The sequence below is a fragment of the Podarcis liolepis genome (genome assembly GCF_965112155.1).
Source record: "Podarcis liolepis genome assembly, chromosome: 10".
NCBI lineage: Eukaryota > Metazoa > Chordata > Lepidosauria > Squamata > Lacertidae > Podarcis > Podarcis liolepis.
In genome coordinates, this window is record NC_139562.1 from 27,492,245 (window position 1) to 27,512,403 (window position 20,159).

The 20,159-nt window shown below is 47.7% G+C and overlaps 1 protein-coding gene across 2 annotated transcripts; it reads left to right on the forward strand.

The window, feature by feature from the left end:
* The first annotated feature begins 221 nt into the window (after window positions 1–221).
* On the forward strand, window positions 222–19,788 carry MCM5 (minichromosome maintenance complex component 5). Of its 2 annotated transcripts, none has more exons than XM_083464245.1 (17): window positions 222–354; window positions 982–1,174; window positions 1,697–1,823; window positions 2,800–2,928; window positions 3,573–3,745; window positions 7,676–7,831; window positions 9,213–9,379; window positions 9,827–9,998; window positions 10,543–10,654; window positions 11,374–11,517; window positions 12,302–12,367; window positions 12,721–12,897; window positions 13,513–13,625; window positions 14,662–14,790; window positions 15,818–15,960; window positions 16,569–16,696; window positions 19,382–19,788. In XM_083464245.1, the coding sequence occupies exons 2-17, from the start codon at window positions 1,008–1,010 to the stop codon at window positions 19,481–19,483; spliced, it is 2,205 nt and encodes a 734-aa protein (XP_083320371.1). In that variant the 5' UTR covers window positions 222–354; window positions 982–1,007; the 3' UTR covers window positions 19,484–19,788. The 2 variants fall into 2 exon arrangements, with proteins under 2 accessions (XP_083320371.1, XP_083320372.1); XM_083464246.1 differs by having other exon boundaries at window positions 256–354; window positions 1,002–1,174.
* Window positions 19,789–20,159: the final 371 nt, after the last annotated feature.

Consider the following 20,159-nt stretch of genomic DNA (forward strand, 5'->3'; position numbering starts at 1 on the left):
TCTTTTCCGCTCCGTTCAAGACTTTTGGCGCCAAAACCTTCTCCAACGGCGCTTAGTCATTTCATTAAAGAAAAAAAGCAGACGAAGGGGCGTGGTCTCATTTCTCCTTCCTCCAATCGGCTTCGACGCTTACCGGCGTCGCTTCCTCGCGATCGGAGAAGGCGGGGTTAAGATGCTTGCGCCTGAAACCAATCACAAAGCTCTTAGGCCCTTTGGCCCAATGGGAGCGAGCGGTGCGAGACAATAGGCGGGTTACTTTTTCTTTTTGCCGCGAAAACGTCTGGCGTTCTCTTCGCGCCGAAGGGGCGGAAGTTTGTTTTTTTCCGGGAATCGAGTTTGTTGCTGGAGAAGCAGGTGGGTGTCTTCGGGGTTTGCCAGCCCGGCAGGGCGGGGAGGGGGAAGCGGCTCTCGACTGCTGGTTTCGGTGGGTAAGTAGCTTTTACCACTGGGATGTCGGGTGCAAGGCCGGGGAAGTGGCCCCTCGCTCCCTAACCGTATTGTCTCCATATCCGGGGCCTCTTGTCCTGTTGATGGCCTGGCAATGTCAGAATCTGACTTTTTGAAAGAACACGCAAAAAAGTAAAAGTGCAACTGACTATTGCACCTTAGCTTTGTACATGCTCAGATCCACTTTTTATCTTTTTGGGCACTCTGCTGTGGTTTGGATTAGGTCAGGGGTCAGCAAACCTTTTCAGCAGGGGGGCCGGTCCACTATCCCTCAGATCTTGTGGGGGGCCGGACTATATATTGAAAAAAATATATGAACGAATTCCTTTGCCCCACAAATAACCCAGAGATGCATTTTAAGTAAAAGGGCACATTCTACTCATGTAAAAACAGCTGATTCTCGGACCATCCGCGAGCCGGATTTAGAAGGCGATTGGGCCGAATTCGGCCCCTGGGCCTTAGTTTGCCTAGCCATGGATTAGGTATTAGATGCCAACCCGTGCCTAGTCTCTTTTCTCTCTTGTTCCTTTACAGATCCTTCCTTTTCTGTACAGGGAATCATGTCTGGTTTTGATGACCCTGGCATCTTCTACAGCGACAGCTTCGGTGGGGACCCAGTAGCTGATGAGGGGCACGTCCGAAAGTCCCAGCTGCAGAAACGTTTCAAAGAGTTTTTAAGACAGTATCGGGTTGGAACAGACCGGACTGGCTTCACCTTCAAATACAGGTGCCTTCTTCCTTTTTTTGTGCCCATTTAACTTGAAGGCTAAAATGCTGCACGGTATCTACTTATCTAGGAGTAACCCCACCCACCCCTTTGAACTTAGTAGGACTTAACTCCTGAGTAGATAAGTGTAGCATTGTGCTTTTAATGTATTGTGCTTTGAATATATTACTGGTTTGGATTAGTATGGCTCTGTTTACTGTATTTATAGGCTGTCCTGTGGCAAAGTTCTCAGGGTCTTATGGCACCTTAATGACTAATAGAAATTAGGGTGGCATGAGCCATCTGACAAATTGTTGCAAGACTCTTGGATTGTTTTCACTGTAAGAGGCTAACATGGCTACTACACCTTTGCAAGTTTCTCAAGGCAGCTACCAATCTGGGGAAAATAAGATTAAATAAGAAAAACAAAGGAGCATGAACACAGTAGAATATTAGTGTGTACTAGGGTGTGAGCTTGTCACTTTTAGGTCCTGCCAAACTAAACTTGTTTTTTCTCTCCCCCCCCCCGCCCCCAATCTCAAGAGATGAGCTTAAGCGGCATTACAACCTGGGGGAGTACTGGATTGAGGTGGAGATGGAGGACTTGGCAAGCTTTGATGAGGACCTGGCAGACTACCTGTTCAAGCAGCCTGCTGAGCACCTGCAGCTGGTATGTATGGGGCAAGGGTGAGAAGGGCTGGGAGACAGAAATAGTGGGTTGCAGTCAGGTGAACATGGACAGCATTGATTTATTATTAGTTATTACATATTATATCCCACCTTTCCTCCAAGGAGACTAAGGTGGCATGCTTTACTCTCCCCTGCCCTTCTCCATATTATCCTCCCATCAACCCTGTGAGGTTGGTTAGGCTGAGAGTTGGGTACTGGCCTGAGGTCACCCAGTGAGTCACATGGCCAGGTAGGGATTTGAACCTCAGTCTCTCAGGTCCTAGGGACGCGGGTGGCGCTGTGGGTAAAACCTCAGCGCCTAGGACTTGCCGATCGCAAGGTCGGCAGTTCGAATCCCCGCAGCGGGGTGAGCTCCCGTCGTCCGGTCCCAGCTCCTGCCCACCTAGCAGTTCGAAAGCATGTCCAAGTGCAAGTAGATAAATAGGGACCGCTTTCTAGTGGGAAGGTAAACGGCGTTTCTGTGTGCTGCGCTGGTGCAGGCTCGCCAGAGCAGCTTCGTCACGCTGGCCACGTGACCCGGAAGTGTCTCCGGACAGCGCTGGCCCCCGGCCTCTTAAGCGAGATGGGCGTGCAACCCTAGAGTCGGACATGACTGGCCCGTACAGGCAGGGGTACCTTTACCTTTACCTCTCAGGTCCTAGTCTAACCACTACACCATACTGGCTCTCCCCAAGGGGGACCTGAAACAAAATATTGCTGGCCAGTTATGCCCTACTCTGTTCCATTCCCCCCCTTTTCTTTTTGCTCATTCAACCATCACTTAGCATGCTCAATTCTTCTTTGGTAGTCTTGGGCTTTTTGCCCCTGCCCAATGTACTTCTGCTTAGCATGCTGATACCTCCCTCATATTTCTTAGCAGCTTCATTTCTGTTGACACTTACCACCTGAGCTTGCTAACAAAGGGAGTGATAGCCATTGGCTTCTGATGTTCTGAGCAGCAATGTTCTTTTTCTCAGCTAGAGGAAGCAGCAAAGGAGGTGGCTGATGAAATAACACGCCCTCGTCCAACGGGAGAGGAGACTCTTCAAGACATTCAAGTCATGCTGAGGTCGGATGCCAATCCAGCCAATATCCGCAGTCTCAAGGTGAGCTGGGTGGATTCACTATGATAGACTGAAGAGGAGAAGCTACAGTAGAGCATTTAGATGTGGAGAAACCCTTTGGCGGGGGGAGCATGGTCTTGCTTGATGCCTCATAGTGAGTCAGTAAAAGTGGGTGACAAGCAGTAGTTTTTGCAAAGCCAAAACCAATGTGGAGCCCCTCCGCATCCATAAGCCTTGTAAACACAGAAATTGTGGTAGGCAATTTGCTTGACCCAGGAAGTTTGATGGTTCCCTCTCTCTGTGTTGGCAGGGAGACAACAATCCTTAAGTTCACATGGGAAGCTGCCCCTGGAAATTTTCATGCCTATGTCCAAATCTTCCACAATTCTCAGCTTTGAAAATAAAATCTTTTAAAAACCATATTCTGTAGTCGAGTACATTAGGCACATTGTACGTTTATTAAATGTTTTGATTTGCATTTTTGGCTTTATTTCCTCATTTACCTAGCTGCATTTAGAAACGGGAACACTTCGAGTTTTTAAAAACTGATTTTGTTAGGTATAGGGGAAGAGAAATTCGGATTTGTGGATTTATTGCATTTGGCTCTGAACACTTTGGAGTGCAATTTGCAGCTGTTTCCTTTGGAGCTCATTCACAGCTGTGTTTCCCTCCTGCTTGCTTTGCAGTCAGAGCAGATGTCTCATCTGGTGAAGATCCCAGGAATCATCATTGCTGCCACTGCTGTGAGAGCCAAAGCCACCAGGATCACCATCCAGTGTCGCACATGCCGAAACATCATCCCCAACATTGCCTTGCGCCCTGGCCTGGAAGGATACGCTCTTCCTCGGAAATGCAGCACGTAAGGCTGAAAGTCCCTTTCCCAGTGCATCTCTTCTCTTGTTTGTCTGCCCCATCTCACGTGCAAAATCCTCCTGCAGGGCAACCCTGTACACGCCCAGCCAAAATGCATTATTTAGAGCTTGCTCTCAGGGCACTGGAATTTAGTGGACCTTACTTCCAAGAAGCCAGGTACGAGTTTTTGCAGCCTTACAGGGCAATCTAAACTTTGCACTACCAATGCTCTGCAGAGGCACAACCAGGCCACCCACAGCAGATGAAAGGTGGAGGGGACCAGGCAGATCAGCTGTGAGAGCAGCTCAGGATCTAGTGCATTTCAGTCTGGCCCAGCTCCAGAGTGCCCCACTTTGGGGTTTGCTGGGTGGGATACTTTTAGGTATTGGGCCGAGCCAGGAGATACAAGCAAAGGGTTGCCTTCACTCGATACATGCATGCCCCAGGGGAGGGTTGGATTGCAGCCCCTGTCATTTGTTTTCTGGCAGAGTATTATGTGTGTTTGCTCAGTTGTTAATCACGCTAAGTTAAATGGATCTTGTCTCAGATAGGTAGCCATGTTGGTCTGACGCAGTCGAAATAAATAAAAAAAAGTCCAGTAGCACCTTAGAGACTAACTAAGTTTCATGTACACATGAAAGCTTACACCCAGAACAAACTTAATTGGTCTCTAAGGCAGTGTTTCCCAACCTTTTTTGGGCAAAGGCACACTTGTTTCATGAAAAAAATCTTGAGGCACACCACCATTACAGCCCCGTGACGTCAGCGCGCAGCGTCACGCCGGGAGGGACATGAATTGCTAGCAAATTACATAATCACCTCCTTGAGGGCTGGCTCATCTTCTCCGAAGGCAGAACCCCATTAATTAACAGCACAGACTCACACCATAGCCAAGACGAGGGGGGAAAACCTCAGTCATGCACAGTCATGCACATGTGGGGGCTAAATGAGGACGAAGACCGGGCAGAGAGCAGGGTTCAAATCACCCCACCTGGCCAGGACAATCCCTGGGTGCTCCCTTGGGCCACTCGCCTGACCCACCTCGCAGGGCTGTTGTTGCGAGGATAACACGGGGAGAACCACGCGCGCCCCCGGGAGCTCCTTGGAGGAGAAAGCGGGCGATGAATGCAATGCACGAAATATATGAGAGGCGACCAGGTTTTGCAGGTGAGGGGCCCCCGCCAGCCTCCGCTTCCAACACCCGGCGCAACGACGCCGAAGTTTCCCCCCGGGCTCTGCTCGGGGAGCAGCGCTGCTCCCCCCCGGCTCCCCTTCGCCCTCCCGGCTCTCTCTGCCGCCCACTGGGGACCCCCCTCACCTGCCAAGTCCGGAGCGCCGGTGGAAGTTGCATGCATGCATGCAGGGCGCCGCGTTGCCATTGCACTGCACTGCACTCCATGCAACGCCTGCACGCATGCATTGCCTTGCACGCCCGCCAAGGGGTCTCCCCGCGGTCCGATGCGTCCCCTCCGGCGCGGATGCAGCATTGCAAAAATAAAAAAACCCCGACGCAGCCCTACCTGGGGGGCAGCCTCCGCCTCCGCCGCTCCGCCTCCGCGGGGATCCCCGGGCTCCATCCTGCCGCCCGATCTCCGCGGGGGCGCAGGCAGGCTGCGCGGGGTCTGCGCGGAAGAGCCCCTGCCCGCCCGGCCGCCGCCACTGCGCTCATTCCATGGCCAGGAGAAGAGCGCTTCAAACAAAACGCCCGGCCCGCCAGGCCACGCTGGGAAACGTAGTTCGCGCCCAAGGGGAGCCCAAGGGCGAGGGGACTACGGATCCCGGCAGCCCCCGCGCCGGGGACGGAGGGGGAGAGGCCGGGTGCAGGGATGGAGGGACGGGTGGGTGAGCGAGTGAGTGAGTGGCAGCCGCCAAGCCTTGGCCGAGAGCCAGGAAGGGCCTCCCTGGAGGAGGAGGAGGAGGGAGGCGCAGAGCGGGAGGGAGGGAGGAAACCCCAGGGGTCATCTAGTGACGGCGCCCCAATCGAAAATTTGACTTTTTTAAAAAAAAATCTTTCGAATTTTTTAATTTTTCCCGCGGCACACCAGGCAACATCTCGCGGCACACTAGTGTGCCGCGGAACAGTGGTTGGGAAACACTGCTCTAAGGTGCTACTGGACATTTTATTATTATTATTTTAAATGGATCTTGTTCTCAATAAGGTTTTGCTTAAGGTTTCCTGCCTTCCTCCTAAGATTTTTGATACCTCCTTTGTCAGCATCACCCTTGAGCCAGTGCCACTAACTGGACTCATCCACTTCAGCCCCGACTGGGATAGGCGAGCTGGGTAGCACTTCCAGAGACCACCTTCTGCACAGGAACAGGTCAAAGTGCTGTGGACTCACAGCTTAGAGTTGTGAGCACTGGATTCACTCCCACAAGAAGACAGTCGTCGCACAGCAGAGTACAGCAGAGTCTAGCAGAGTATATAAACAACTCGGAGAGCAGCTCTGTAGAATATCTTCTTTATTCTTTATTCTATAACTACAACTATAATACAACTATATACAGAGGTAAATAGGTCTAAGCATAAATGAATGCTCAACCGCACTGAGTGTCTGCAGCTGCTCTTAGCAGCAACCTTATCTAAACACACAATCTCTCTCTAACACTCAGTCTCTCTCTCTCCGACACACTGACTGACTCTTTGATGTGGTGCTGGAGCAGAATAAGTAGAGAGCAGAACACGGCTCCTCCTCTCTGGAGAATCAGCAGAGAATCAGGAGATTCTTGGATATGGGAGGGGTGAAATCTCCTCATCCTTCATGGGAAATGCAATTGTCCCGCGTTCTCAGAAAGGACCTAAGAATTAAGCAGAACCAGCACGGTGATCAGCAGCTTTTAATCAAGAGCAATTGGCTCACTTGGGGGCTGTGGGCGACTTGGGGGCAGAAGTCCAGGGCCTCCAGATGAAGAAGGACTGGCTTACTTTACATTTTGAAGCTGATGGAAAGATGCACAGCACCCACGCACATCAGTTGGTAATATCAGGTGCTGAGCTCAGAGCCTAAAACTAACCTAATTGTACCACCACAGAAGAGCAAGTAGTGCATTGGGTCAATCAAATCCTTTTTACTCAGGTGTGGGGAACCTTTGGCCCTCCAGAGGCTGCTGAAATGCAATTCCTATAAACCCTCAACAAGCACGATTGATGGCCAGAGGTGATGGGGGTTCTGGGTTCAGCAACATCTGCAAAGGTTCTCCATGCCTGCTTTAGCTGACTAAACTAAAGTCTATGTTTACTTTTACTTTTCTCCCAGCAGTGCACAGGTAAAACAACCCTATATCTTTAGTATGTCCTCTGAAGGCTTTCCCTTAACACTTTTGTGAGTGGGGGTCAGGTGAATATATGGTCCCCACATGAAGCTGACGTCTGTGGGTTCAGCAACCTTCCTTGGGCACAGTAGGTAATCTTGGGGCAAGTTTGGTGTCTCTTGGTTCCATTTCCTTAATTTGCAAAACAGGGATTTTCATGACTTGCCAGACTAGGTGTCTTGGAAGACTTAGACAAAGATGATAAAAGCACACCACTCCTCCTAATGGAATCGGCAAAGGAAGAACGGATACAAAAACTTATGGAATATGCAGAAATGGCAAAACTCACTGGAAGAATAAGAAATCAAGATAATTATTGAATATTTACAGATGAATTTCAAACAGATAAAAACATTGGCAGGGTCATTGTAATAACCTGCAGTTTATATTTAAAGTAGATAATCAAATGAGCAAATTAAATGAATTTGGATATGCAGAAGATGTTAAAAAAATTAAGGAACCGCAGAAAGAGGGGAAAGGAAGTCAAACTTTGAAATGTTAAAATGATTGTAGAATTAATAAAATGTATAAATTTGAAAAGTATAAATAAAAACTCTAATGTACAACCTGCTCCCATCTTCCCTGCACCCATTTCCCCCTCTCTCTTCCCTCCTCCCCTTTTCAGAGAACAGACAGGCCTAACAAAGTGCCCTTTGGACCCATACTTCATTGTTCCAGACAAGTGCAAATGTGTGGATTTCCAGACCCTGAAGCTCCAGGAGTCGCCAGATGCTGTCCCCCATGGGGAGATGCCCAGGCACATGCAGCTCTACTGCGACAGGTGACGACTTCCATCAGCTGATTTAGACAGGGATCTTTGTTGTTAGGAAGAGGGGTTTATTTCTCGGTGGTAGAACAAACACTTTGAAATCAAGAGTTCTCAGGTTAAACCCCCTAGGCACCTCCAGGTAAAAAGTTCAGATAGCAGGTGACGGGGAAAGAGCCCTATCTGAAAGCCTGGAGAGCTGGTGGCAATTAGTGTAGACCAGGGATGCTAAGCTCTGGCCATCCAGATGTTGGACTACAACTCCCATCAACCCTGACTGGTTCCCATGCTGGCTGGGACTGATGAGAGTTTGTATCGAGCCAGTCATTTTTATGATAATTCTGCATTGTTTTATGGTATATGATGCTTTTTTTGTTGTAAATTTTGCTGTGTATTACCCCGGTATATATATGAGGAATGGTCTAGAAATGCTTCTAGAAATTTTAAATAAACAGTATCTAGTGGGGTCGCAGGTTCCTAATCCCTGGTGTAGGCAGTAATCTAGGTCAGGCATAGGCAAACTCCGATCCTCCAGATGTTTGGGACTACAGTTCCCATCTCTAGCTAACAGGACCAGTGGTCAGGAATGATGGGAATTGTAGTCCCAAACATCTGGAAGGCCGGAGTTCGCCTGTGGCTGATCTAGGTGGACCAAATGATCTGATGCTGATGTAAGACAGCTGCCTATGCTGAACCTGTCATAAGAATGGCTACATTGAACATTTGAGTCGGTTGCAGTGTCCTCTGGCTCTACAAAATTGGATACCTTCTGTGTGACACCTTTTGTGTACTTTTGGGGTATGGGTTGTTAGATAATGTTGGTTCCTGAAGACATGTAGGTGGGCCACAGGAATGGCCCTGTTGATACTTATTTAAAACTGCAATCCTACGCACACATATCTGGGAGTAAGTTTCAGTGAACTTGCTGGGTCTTACTTCTGAGTAGGCATGAAATAAGACTGCACTATAAAGCTATTTAACAAATTTGGAAGGAACCCAAAGACTTATTTTCTAGTCCATTCCCAGCTGGTACACTGGGTCAACCACCCACCAGCTGAATGATGCAGGAACACAGCGATTGCCATCTTGCTTGCATGTGTTGAAAAGAGTTAGAGCATTATTGGCTTGTTGTTAACCACTGTGAGCATTCTAAAGATAAAGATGTACAATGGAAAAGCAACATAAAAATACCTGATAGTAAATAAAATGACAAAGGTTTGTCTCCTGGGCCAACTCTGCAATATTAGAGGCATTTGTACTTGGTAAGCTTTTTGTCATTCAAGAGGAAACAAAAAGCAATCTTATAGTTCCACTTTTCTTTCCCTTCTTGCTTATGGTCTACGGCCATACTACCCTGAACACGCCCGATCTCGTCTTATGCTAATTGTTTTTCCAGGTATTTATGTGACAAGGTTGTCCCTGGGAACAGAGTGACCATCATGGGCATCTACTCCATCAAGAAGTCTGGCCTCACGAAGAACAAGGGCCGGGACAATGTTGGTGTGGGCATACGAAGCTCTTACATCCGTGTGGTGGGAATCCAAGTGGACACTGAAGGCTCGGGTAAAGCTGCTTTTGGAAAACTCTGCTCCTTTGTTTCTGGTTCTAAATATTGTCCTTCCTCTTTTGTATTCTTGTGAACTTGAACCACCTGCTCAGGAATGCTTTGATTTGAAGAGCAGTGGTTTGGTGTTGTGGCTGAGAGGCAACATAACCTCACGTTAACGTTTTTAATGTGTATTTTAGATACTTTGTGAACCACTTAGAGGTTTTATTTACAACTAAGTCATATAAAAATGTTGTTAAATAAATAAACCTCCACCCATATTCTTCTGGGGATGTGTCCTCTCTGTTGTAAAATAGGGATGAAGTTCTTCTAAGTGTACAGAAAGAAATGGTAATGTTTGGGATGGGGAAAATATAAAAAATGGGGGCTACTGTGACATTGCAGTGAATGCTTGAAATAATTAAAATTGAGTGTCCTGAGTGTTTCTGTATTCTCTCCTCTAGGACGTAGTGTCAGTAGTTCTGTGACTCCTCAGGAAGAAGAGGACTTTCGACGACTCGCTTCCATGCCCAATATTTACGAGACGATTGCCAAGAGTATTGCTCCCTCCATCTATGGAAGCAGTGATATCAAGAAGGCTATTGCCTGCATGCTCTTTGGAGGCTCTCGGAAGAGGTATTGGCAACTGGCATGAAGGAAGAACAAAACAGGGGAATACAGTTAGAAGAAAGTGTCCTTTCGTGTCCCCCTCCTTCCATGTTGAAGGAGAGCAGCCCATTTAACAGTTTCATTTGTGTCCAGTGTGTGTCATGACTATTCCTGTCGAGTAGAGTCGAGACATACCAGAAGTATATTAAAATGAAATAAAGGTCATGCTGGCCACATGCCTTCTTCACTGAGGATGTCTCTAGTTGACCTGGGCAGTTCCTGGCTCGCTTCTCAAAACTTCCACTCACTAACTTGGGACATAATGCATTAACAAGCCAATCAAATGATAGCACGAGCATCTGTGGTTAATTTAATGCCAATAACTTGGTAAGGTGGAATGGAAGAAGGTGCCAGTGGCCTTGAAGCTCTTGGCAGCTACTTTTCGACAGGCTGGTTTGAAATACATCAGTTCTGTTCACTCAGGTGGTGAGTGCTGACAGGTGGAGCCAAAATGGGGCTACTAAGAAATGAGCTCACCTTCTCTCCTCCTCTCTCTGGCTTTACTCTACAGGCTTCCAGATGGGTTGACCCGCAGAGGAGATATTAATCTGCTCATGTTGGGAGACCCAGGCACAGCCAAGTCCCAGCTGCTGAAGTTTGTAGAAAGATGTTCACCCATTGGGGTAAGTGTCCTGCATATTGCCTCTTCGGGATTAAAAATAGAAAAATCTGTACTGCTTTATTGCACCAAAAAGAAATAGCCATACAATGCATCAGAACTACCCAACTGAATTCACAAGGATATAACCTATGGATATATCAAAAATGCATTCAAACTGATCTTTGATGGGCGTGGGTTACTGCTGTCAGTAATCTCTGCTCTACGGACCTCGTTTGGATTGTTGCAATACGCTCTTTGCAGGCTGCCCTCGAAAACAGAAGCTATAGCAAGTGCAGAATCTGGCTGCCAGGTTTATTAACTGGGGAAGTTATATGGGATGATGGACCACCTATCTTAATAGTTGTACACCAGTTGCCTGTATTCTGCTGGGCTTCATTATAAAGCCTTGTACAGCCCAGAGCCCAAATATCTGCAGATGAACCTTCCTGACCCCATAATGGACGATTCAAAAATTTAATTGGGGGTGGGGTCTTTCCTTGTAGTTCTTGCCAGGATTCGGAGTGGGGTGTACACAGAAGGCCTATCTCCATGATAAGGCCTTGACTCAGGATGATCTCCCCCTTTGAGATGTATCTGTTTCCCACATTATTGGGTTACACCAGGTTTTCCATAAACTGACTGAGCTGCAGAGTGTATACATCTGACATGACATGCATCTCTCTCTCTCTCTCTCTCTCTCTCTCTCTCTCTCTCTCTCTCCCCCCCCCCTCTCTCTTTCAGGTGTACACCTCTGGGAAAGGCAGCAGTGCAGCTGGCCTGACAGCTTCTGTGATCAGAGACCCATCTTCACGGAGTTTCTTCATGGAAGGAGGAGCCATGGTGCTGGCTGATGGGGGAGTGGTTTGCATTGATGAGTTTGACAAAGTACGAATGGGATGTGCCAGCAAAACTTTGCATTACAATATGTTCAATGGTTGAAGCAGGCCTCCTAGTACACCTACTTTCTCCAACATAGAGCCTTCCAAATGCTGTGGATCACATCTCCCATCATCTCTGGCCATTGAACGTGTTGGCTGGGGCTGATAGGAATTTTAGTCCAAAGCAACCGGTTAGCTTTGGGGATGCCACAAAAAGATGAGGTCAGGACAGTGTATTGATATATATTAAGTAATGCATAATATAAGCAGATGCTACGAGGCCAACTGGCCCTAAAAAAACAACACCCATTAGGACTGTGGGCAAATGGTTACAATCCTGAGGTAAAAGTTTTTCAAAATGTTGATCATATGCTGTATAGATTCATTTGTTACATGAAGGGTTTACATTCTGAAGTTTAATGAAGCCACTAGTTAATGGATAAATAACAATATTGTAGTGCAGCCCTCAGGGAGGGGGAGATGGGGTAGCATCTTGCATCAGTTACCCATGCCTGAAAAAGCAGGAAATAGTGTAGATCAGGCATGGCCAAACTCGGCCTTTAGCTGTTTTGGGACTACAATTCCATCATCCCTAGCTAACAGGACCAGTGGTCAGGGATGATGGGAATTGTAGTCCCAAAACAGCTGGAGGGACAAGTTTGACCATGCCTGGTGTAGGCTGTTTGATGCTCTCTTCCATTCCTATGAGAAACCTGACTCTATACTTTTTCTGGATTCTGTTTCTCCTCTCTCCTCCCCCCTCCCCGCCCCCCTTTTTTTTGTTTCTATAGATGCGTGAGGATGACAGAGTGGCTATCCATGAAGCGATGGAGCAGCAAACCATCTCCATCGCCAAGGTGAGCTCTGTTGCCGTGGCAGCACCAAACTTTTAGGCATGGTGTCCCACCTGCTTGCTTTAAGTATCTTCAGCCTGTGAGTCTTGCGCTTAAACTTGGATCTCTTATTGGGCTTTTAAATGGTAAGGGCCCAATTAAGCGGGGTTAATTTCTTCCCACTGGCATGCAAAAGGAAAAAGAGCGGATGAGTTTCCAAAGTGGCTTCGAGCATTAACCTTCACCCTATGGGCCTGGTCTGCATTCAGCACTTGCATGTGGGTTTACGTGCCCATTGATTTTGCATTATTTACTGTCATGCTTCAGATTGTAGCTGATGTGACTTTTTTCCTTTTCACCTTGGTGCGCTCACACAGGCCGGTATCACGACCACCCTCAACTCGCGCTGCTCCGTGTTGGCAGCTGCCAACTCCGTCTTCGGTCGCTGGGATGAAACTAAAGGCGAGGAGAACATAGACTTCATGCCCACCATCCTTTCCCGATTTGACATGATCTTCATTGTCAAGGATGAGCACAATGAGGAAAGAGATATGGTAGGTGGGCTGGGTAGCTCTGTGTACAGGGAAGGCACTTTAGGGCTGCCTGCCGGGGAGACCAACTACCTTGTGATAGCAGAAGAGGGACTGTATCTTCAGACATGACCCTGCTTTTCATGCATTTGCCATGGAAGAGCACTTCTGGAGGATGGAATAGGCCCTTGGCCCCAACAGTGTATGTTTTCTGATCAGCTTGTCCTCCTAGGTAGCATAACATCCTTGATAGGATTTAGCATTTCCCCAGGCTGGGAAGCTGAAATCCAAAGGCCAATCTGAACTAATCTTGTGCTCCAAGTCCCATATCTGCCCCAGAATGCTTTGCTGCTCGATGAGGCCACACAACCTCTCAGCCTCTGGCATGGGAATATTGTGCAGTCTGCCTGCACAAGATGATTTTATTTGCAAGTCTGCAGAGCATGCTGTAAACTGAGACTGCTTCCTAAAGGATAGATTATAACTGAGGACTAAGGCAGGGCAGAGCCACTGTTAGAGCCTAGCCTGCACTTGTTTAAATGAATTCTTTGCCGGCCATATGTTTCCTGCATGTTGAAAAGACTCCTGTTTGGTCTGCTTCGTGCTTCCAACCCCTCCTGCTCTGTGCTGTATCCACAGATACTGGCCAAGCACGTGATGTCTCTGCATGTGAGTGCTCTGACCCAGACCCAAGCTGTGGAGGGGGAGATTGAACTGAACAAACTGAAGAAGATGATCGCGTACTGCCGAGCGTGAGTCAATTGAGAAATTGTAGCACCGTCACCTGCGAAGGATGGCAAGCGCTTCTAAACAAGCTGTATGGTGGGCTGAGACATAGCTAGTGCCCCTTTCTTGCTCTCCATGCCCCCTTTAACTGAAAGCAGCCTGAATAGTTGTGAATGTCACAATGCTAAAAAGCCTTGTCCACCTTAGCTTTTAAAAGCTCAGAGTGAATTCTTTTGTTGCCCTAAAGCAAATGGAGGGGTGGCATGGAACAAATATTGATACCACCACTGTCCCCCATTCATACACACACACACACACACACACACACACACACTCTATTGGTTTTTTTATATATCATTTTCAACAATCATTTAACATATAACAATATTTTAGACTTCCGTCAACCACCTCTGATGATTTTCCGTTCTTTATCGCTTATTCTTCATTTCTTAATTTCTCTATTACTCTTAATTATCATTAACTAATAATTCTCTTCACAGTCTTTCTTGCAATATTTCAAATAGTCCTCCTTACAGAACTTCTTGCAGTCCTACTAGCGTAATCTGTTCATTACAATTGCTTTTCAAATAGTTCATATATTTACCACTGTCCCCCATTCCTAACCCTCCCAACATTTTCACTGTCATTCCTCATCACACTGCATTCTACTGTCAAGGGCCATATCCCACAAACCACAAGGCCAAGTCTTCCAGAACTATGTGAAGGCATATTGCTCCAGTATAACCTTTATAACTTGCCATTCAAACTTCAGTTTCTGCAACTTGAGCTTCCGCTTAGCTGTTTTGGGTAGTGCTTCTGAGTTTAATGACAGTGCTGAGTCGTTGGGGATGCTGTAGGGAAAGCTGGATTAGATCTCCAAAAATCTGCTCTCAAAAGTATAAAGCTGTTTTTGGCTCGGGGTTTGAATGGGATGGAGACTCTTCCAGATGGGTGAGACTGGAGAAGATCTGTGGCGGAGCCAGTTGGTAGGGAAGCCTCTGGTAGAATTGTGCGAGTTCGGTGCTCCCTCTGATTTATTAAGCCCTGAAATGTCCTCTGCAGGAAGTGCGGCCCTCGTCTTTCTGCAGAGGCCGCAGAGAAGCTGAAGAACCGCTACATCCTCATGCGCAGCGGAGCTCGCCAGCACGAGAGGGAAAGCGACCGCCGATCCAGCATTCCCATTACGGTCAGGTGAGGTGGCAGCAGGTGTCTGTGAGGGATGGGGAGGAATGTAAAGGACGGTGCCTAGGAGGATGGCCTAGGCAGGCTCCCTTGTGTGAGGCCAAGACAGATGCACTGTTGAGACAAGATGGTCAGATCTTTCTCAGGGAAGTTGCGTTGGATGACGGATGTGTGTCCTTCTGCTGGCTGCTTGGATCGAGTGGGGGCACAGATGCTGACTGAAGGTTCTCTTTAGGAATCTTGCCTGACTGGTTGGGCTTGGCCTGGGCCATGAATTGGGACTGTGCGCTGATGAGAAGGGAGACTTGGCTATGTGAGGCTTTGTTCTCTGCCTGGCCTAGTTTTTGCTGAGATGGTAATATTGCACCTCTCCAGACCTCAAGTGTAGAAAGTGTTTCATGACTGAATGTTCTCGGCACAGGAATGGGAAACCTGTAGCCTTCCCATACGTTCCTGCGTTAACTGCTCCCATAATCTCTTGACCAGCTGCAGTGGAGATCCTCTACAATTAAAAAAATAAAAATAAAAATCCCTGCACATAGAAATCTGTATCTCAATGGAAAGCATAGGTTTGGGTGCCTTCTTCCTTGTCATATACCTGCTTTATTTTCCTACATTGTATAGATGTACATTCTGTGTTGAAGTGCAGCATGTCTAGGCTTAAGGGCAATTTCTACCTGCTATTAACAATTGCAATTTCTAGCAAGTGTTTCTTCTATTCTCAGCATTTGATTTGAGGTTTTGCCTCCGTACGTTTCCCGTTCCCTTGCTGCGATAACCTTCATTTCTTTCCCCTTCGAGATATATACAGTGGTACCTCGGAAGTCGAATGGAATCCATTCCGGAAGTCTGTTTGACTTCAAAAAATGTTTGGAAGCCGCAGAAGTCACATTGGACGTTTGGGTTCCAAAGAACGTTCGCAAACTGGAACCACTCACTTCCGGGTTTGCGGCATTCGGGAGCCAAAACGTTCAATTTGCAAGGTGTTTGGGATCCAAGGTACGACTGTATATGATGTTTCCTTTCTGCCATGCAGGCAGCTGGAGGCCATTGTGCGGATTGCAGAGTCCCTCAGCAAGATGAAGCTCCAGCCTTTTGCCACGGACGCAGACGTTGAGGAAGCCCTGCGGCTCTTCCAGGTGTCTACGCTCGATGCTGCCATGTCGGGCAGCCTCTCAGGTGAGACAACAAAATGGCCGCACACTTGCACAACACCCGTGTCCTCTGGAAGTATTTGGGTATACATAGTCTTGTTGGAAAGATACAAAATGTGCTCTTTCCAGTGGAAAAGGCAGTCGATACCATGTGCCATTGATTTACAAGGTGTGTTTAGGGTAGGCCACTTTCCCTTTTGGACAGCGTTCCAGAGGCCACAGGCAAGGGACATTCCCAGCCTTATTTGGAGACGCTGAGGATTGCACCTGGTATATTTTGCATGTAGATGCACTATACCCCTAACCCACCCACTCCATTGTACTGTGTTAACTAGGTGGTGCAGTGGTGCCCACATATTTTTGCATTTAAGCTTCTGTAAAGAGAACTGCAGGGATGCAGGGGGCGCTGTGGTCTAAACCACAGAGCCTAGGGCTTGCCAATCAGAAGGTTCGGCGGTTCGAATCCCCGCGATGGGGTGAGCTCCTGTTGCTCGGTCCCAGCTCAGACAAATGCCGGCTCCCTTGGCCTATAGAGCGAGATGAACGCGCAACCCCAGAGTCATCCATGACTGGACCTAATGGTCAGGGGTACCTTTACCCTTAAAGAGAACTGCATTTAAATCTCTTCTCTAGGCGTGGAGGGTTTCACTACGCAGGAGGACCAGGAGATGCTGTCGCGCATTGAAAAGCAGCTCAAGCGTCGCTTTGCCATTGGCTCCCAAGTCTCCGAACACAGCATCATCCAGGATTTCGTGAAGCAAGTGAGTTCAGTGGGTCAGGCAATTCATGGCATGCTTGGGAGAGGCTGGCAGAATTTGCGACCTACGAAGCCACACGCGAGCTGCCAAACACTGATAATCCGTCTCTCTTTGTGGTCCTTCAAAGGCAGTAACAAAATTTTTAAGAGGCTTACACAAGCCAAGGGTTGCAGTATCATGAGATGCTATCCACCCCTGGTGTGCAGAAATTTGGCTTTGTTCAGGTTACAAGTTTCGCAGGCCTGAGCTAGAGCCCTTGTGGACTACTACTTCCATTGAAGAGAAACTTTTGTACTGCTCTTAATGGTTTTACAGTGCTATACAACTGCCCTGGTATTTTATGAGAGGATATTTATAATCTATAAATAGAAATAAGTACACACACCTGATCTCCTTACCCACATTTGTTGAAGAGCAACAGACTGGGGGATATTTATTTTAAAAACAAACACTTCTAGCTGCTTTCACAATTTCTTCATGATGCTGAAAGATCTGAAGTACCTGTTTTCTGAAACAATAACACTTTACACTCAAGGATGCCTAGAATTGACTCCCTTTTTTTCGTTAACACAAGACATTTAACACACTTAACATAGTTGAGGGCTCTTCACTCACTCCTGCTATGCTTGTGCCCTGGTTGTGAGATTCGCAGAGGAATCTGATTGGCTGCTAAGAGAACAAGACGTTAAATTAAATCAGCCTGATCCAAAAGCTTTTCTTAAGTTCTCACCTTGCTTCCGACGCTGCAAGTCATCTCTGAAGCAAGTTAAGAGGGGTCTGTTCACTTCATCTCCATGGGAACAAGCCAACATTTCTGCTTTTGGAAGCCAAAGTTCCCACACCCCCTAAACGGATTGTATGACATCTACTTGCAGGCTCACAATGCCATGTATCATTGCCCAGTAAAGAAAGGTTCTGGAAAAGCTGCTATGGCACCCATGGGGGCCATAGGGCAGCTTTCTCATGAGCTGTTCACCCACAGCAAGCCCTGGGGTGATGTTGAACAGCTGGCCACAGTCGCCATTTTGATTTGGCTCTGAGCATGCCATCTTCGGCAAGCTGCTGGGGATAATGCTCTGAAGGGCAGACGAGGGATGCAATTCTGCTGCTGAAGTGAAGCAGGGGTAGCCCTGTAAGCTGCCTGCACAGGAGACGAACTAGGAAGCGCATAAAGGGACTCTGTGCTCTTTTGAAGGAAGGAAGAGGGGGAATAAGGTTTGACTGTCCCCACACGAGGATGTGGCTTCTATGTGCAAGAGCTATCACTGGAGCCCTGCTTCTCGTCACTGAGGATGCAACCCTGCACACCTACCACTGCCACATCCAGCTCTGACCCTTCTCTGCTCTCTCAAGTTACTTGAGCTGGATGGACCACACTGGGAATGACCATAGACCCATAATACATAGCATAGAGTGAAAATGAAAAAAGCAGTGTTTGACCTTCTCTGCCTCACCCACTCCACTTTCCCCTTCAAACCGAGCACTGTGTTCTTGTTGCATCTCAGAAGCAAAGCTTCTCTGCTAGAGCAGACACTCATCTAGACACCCTGAATGATAAATTTACCCAGGAGCTGGCTTCTTAACTCACCCAACATCCCCACCTCCAACCCAGCTCAGCGATTGTTTTTCAGCAAGATCTCCTCATTCCATATATGTCCACCTGACTGCTTTGACCTATGGAACTGTCACAGCTTCCACTCTCACCACATTTGTAAGTACAGTGGTACCTTTGTTCTCAAACTTAAATCCATTCCGGGAGTCCGTCCGACTCCCAGAACGGTTCGAAAACCAAGGTGTGGCTTCCGATTGGCTATAGGACCTTCCTGCACTCAAGAGGAAGCTGCATCGGATGTTCGGCTTCCGAAGAACATTCGCAAACTGGAACACTTACTCTTGGGTTTGCAGCATTTGGGAGCTGATTTGTTTGGGAGCCAAGCCATTCGAGTACCAAGGTACCACTGTAATTGATACTTTAGTGTGGCAGCACTTACACTTTGGAACTCCCTGCCTGTTGACATCAGGCAGGTGCCTTCACTGTGTGCTTTTTGGCACCCACTATAGGCGAATGTAGGGACGCGGGTGGCGATGTGGTCTAAACCACTGAGCCTAGGGCTTGCCGATCAGAAGGTCGGCAGTTCGAATCCCCTCGACAGGGTGAGCTCCCATTGCTCGGTCCCTGTTCCTTCCCACCTAGCAGTTCTAAAGTATGCCAGTGCAAGTAGATAAATAGGTACCACTCTGGTGGGAAGGTAAACAGCATTTCCGTGTGCCGCTCTGGTTCACCAGAAGTGGCTTAGTCATGCTGGCCACATGACCCGGAAGCTGTCTGCAGACAAACGCCGGCTCCCTTGGCCAATAAAGCAAGATGAGTGCCGCAACCCCAGAGTCGGCCACGACTGGACCTAATGGTCAGGGGTACCTTTACCTTTTTATAGGGAAGTGTATACAGACATGTAGAATATTGACAAGTGGTTTTTTAAAAAAATTAAAAATCCTACAATTGATTTTAAATAGTTCTTTTTAAAATTTATTTATAATTTCATTGTTTCCTCCTTTTCGTAAAACACTTTGAAGGTGGTGAGGGTTTTTTTTTTAAAAAAAAACAACTGAGCGGCAAATGCCTTTTTGTAAATAAAATAAACAGTGGGCCTCACAGACTTTCTTCCTGCTCTCTCGCCTCCTTCCCAGAAATACCCTGAGCATTCCATCTACAAAGTGCTGCAACTCATGATGCGCCGTGGCGAGATCCAGCATCGCATGCAGCGCAAGGTCCTCTACCGCATCAAGTAGAACGCCACTTCCTTCCGTGAGCTTCAGGAGCCGATTGGCTCTCCCCACACTTGGCACAAAAGTTCTGTGAGTCCCCTCAGGCTGTTTGCTTCCTGTCCCTACCAGAAAGGTCCTTCAGAGACTGGCCCATCTATGTCTTGTGGATGGAAACTCTTTGTGGCACAGAGGCTGATAAGAAGAGCTGCTGCTGCTGCTGCTGTTGTTATTTTGTTCCAGCTTTCCCATTAAAGTGTCGCCTTGATGTTTTGCTAGAACATCAAAAGCTTTTTAGCTGCATTAAAACTTAATAAATGAAATATAGTCGTGTTTGTTGTGGGCGTGTGAGTGTTTGGTGGGCTGCCCGGCATACATGCAAGAGGGTCACCTTCCCGGCTTGTTTCTGCTAGATCTTGTTCACACAAGGCCTGGAAGCTTAGTCCAGGAAATCAATACCACGATCTGAAGTGATCCACATTGCATGGTGATCTCAGGTGGGCCTGCATTGAGGTCGCTGAGACGGCTCCAGGAGCGAAGCGTTTGCAGAAAATAAAAATCCTTCCCTTGAGTATTTGTTCCAAGGCATGTTTATGCCACCTGATTCTTGTGCACAGCGGTGACGCATCGGTAATGAATTAATTGCCAGTTAGTAAGTGAAGTCATTTGTGTGTGTGTCATTCAGTGGTAGAGGCAAGGAAGG

Coding starts and splice junctions, on each gene's coding strand:
- MCM5 (XM_083464245.1), top strand. CDS start 1,008: ATGTCTGGTTTTGATGACCCTGGCATCTTCTACAGCGACAGCTTCGGT. Junction 1,824..2,799: donor CTGCTGAGCACCTGCAGCTG/GTATGTATGGGG, acceptor TCTTTTTCTCAG/CTAGAGGAAGCAGCAAAGGA. Junction 9,380..9,826: donor AGTGGACACTGAAGGCTCGG/GTAAAGCTGCTT, acceptor TCTCTCCTCTAG/GACGTAGTGTCAGTAGTTCT.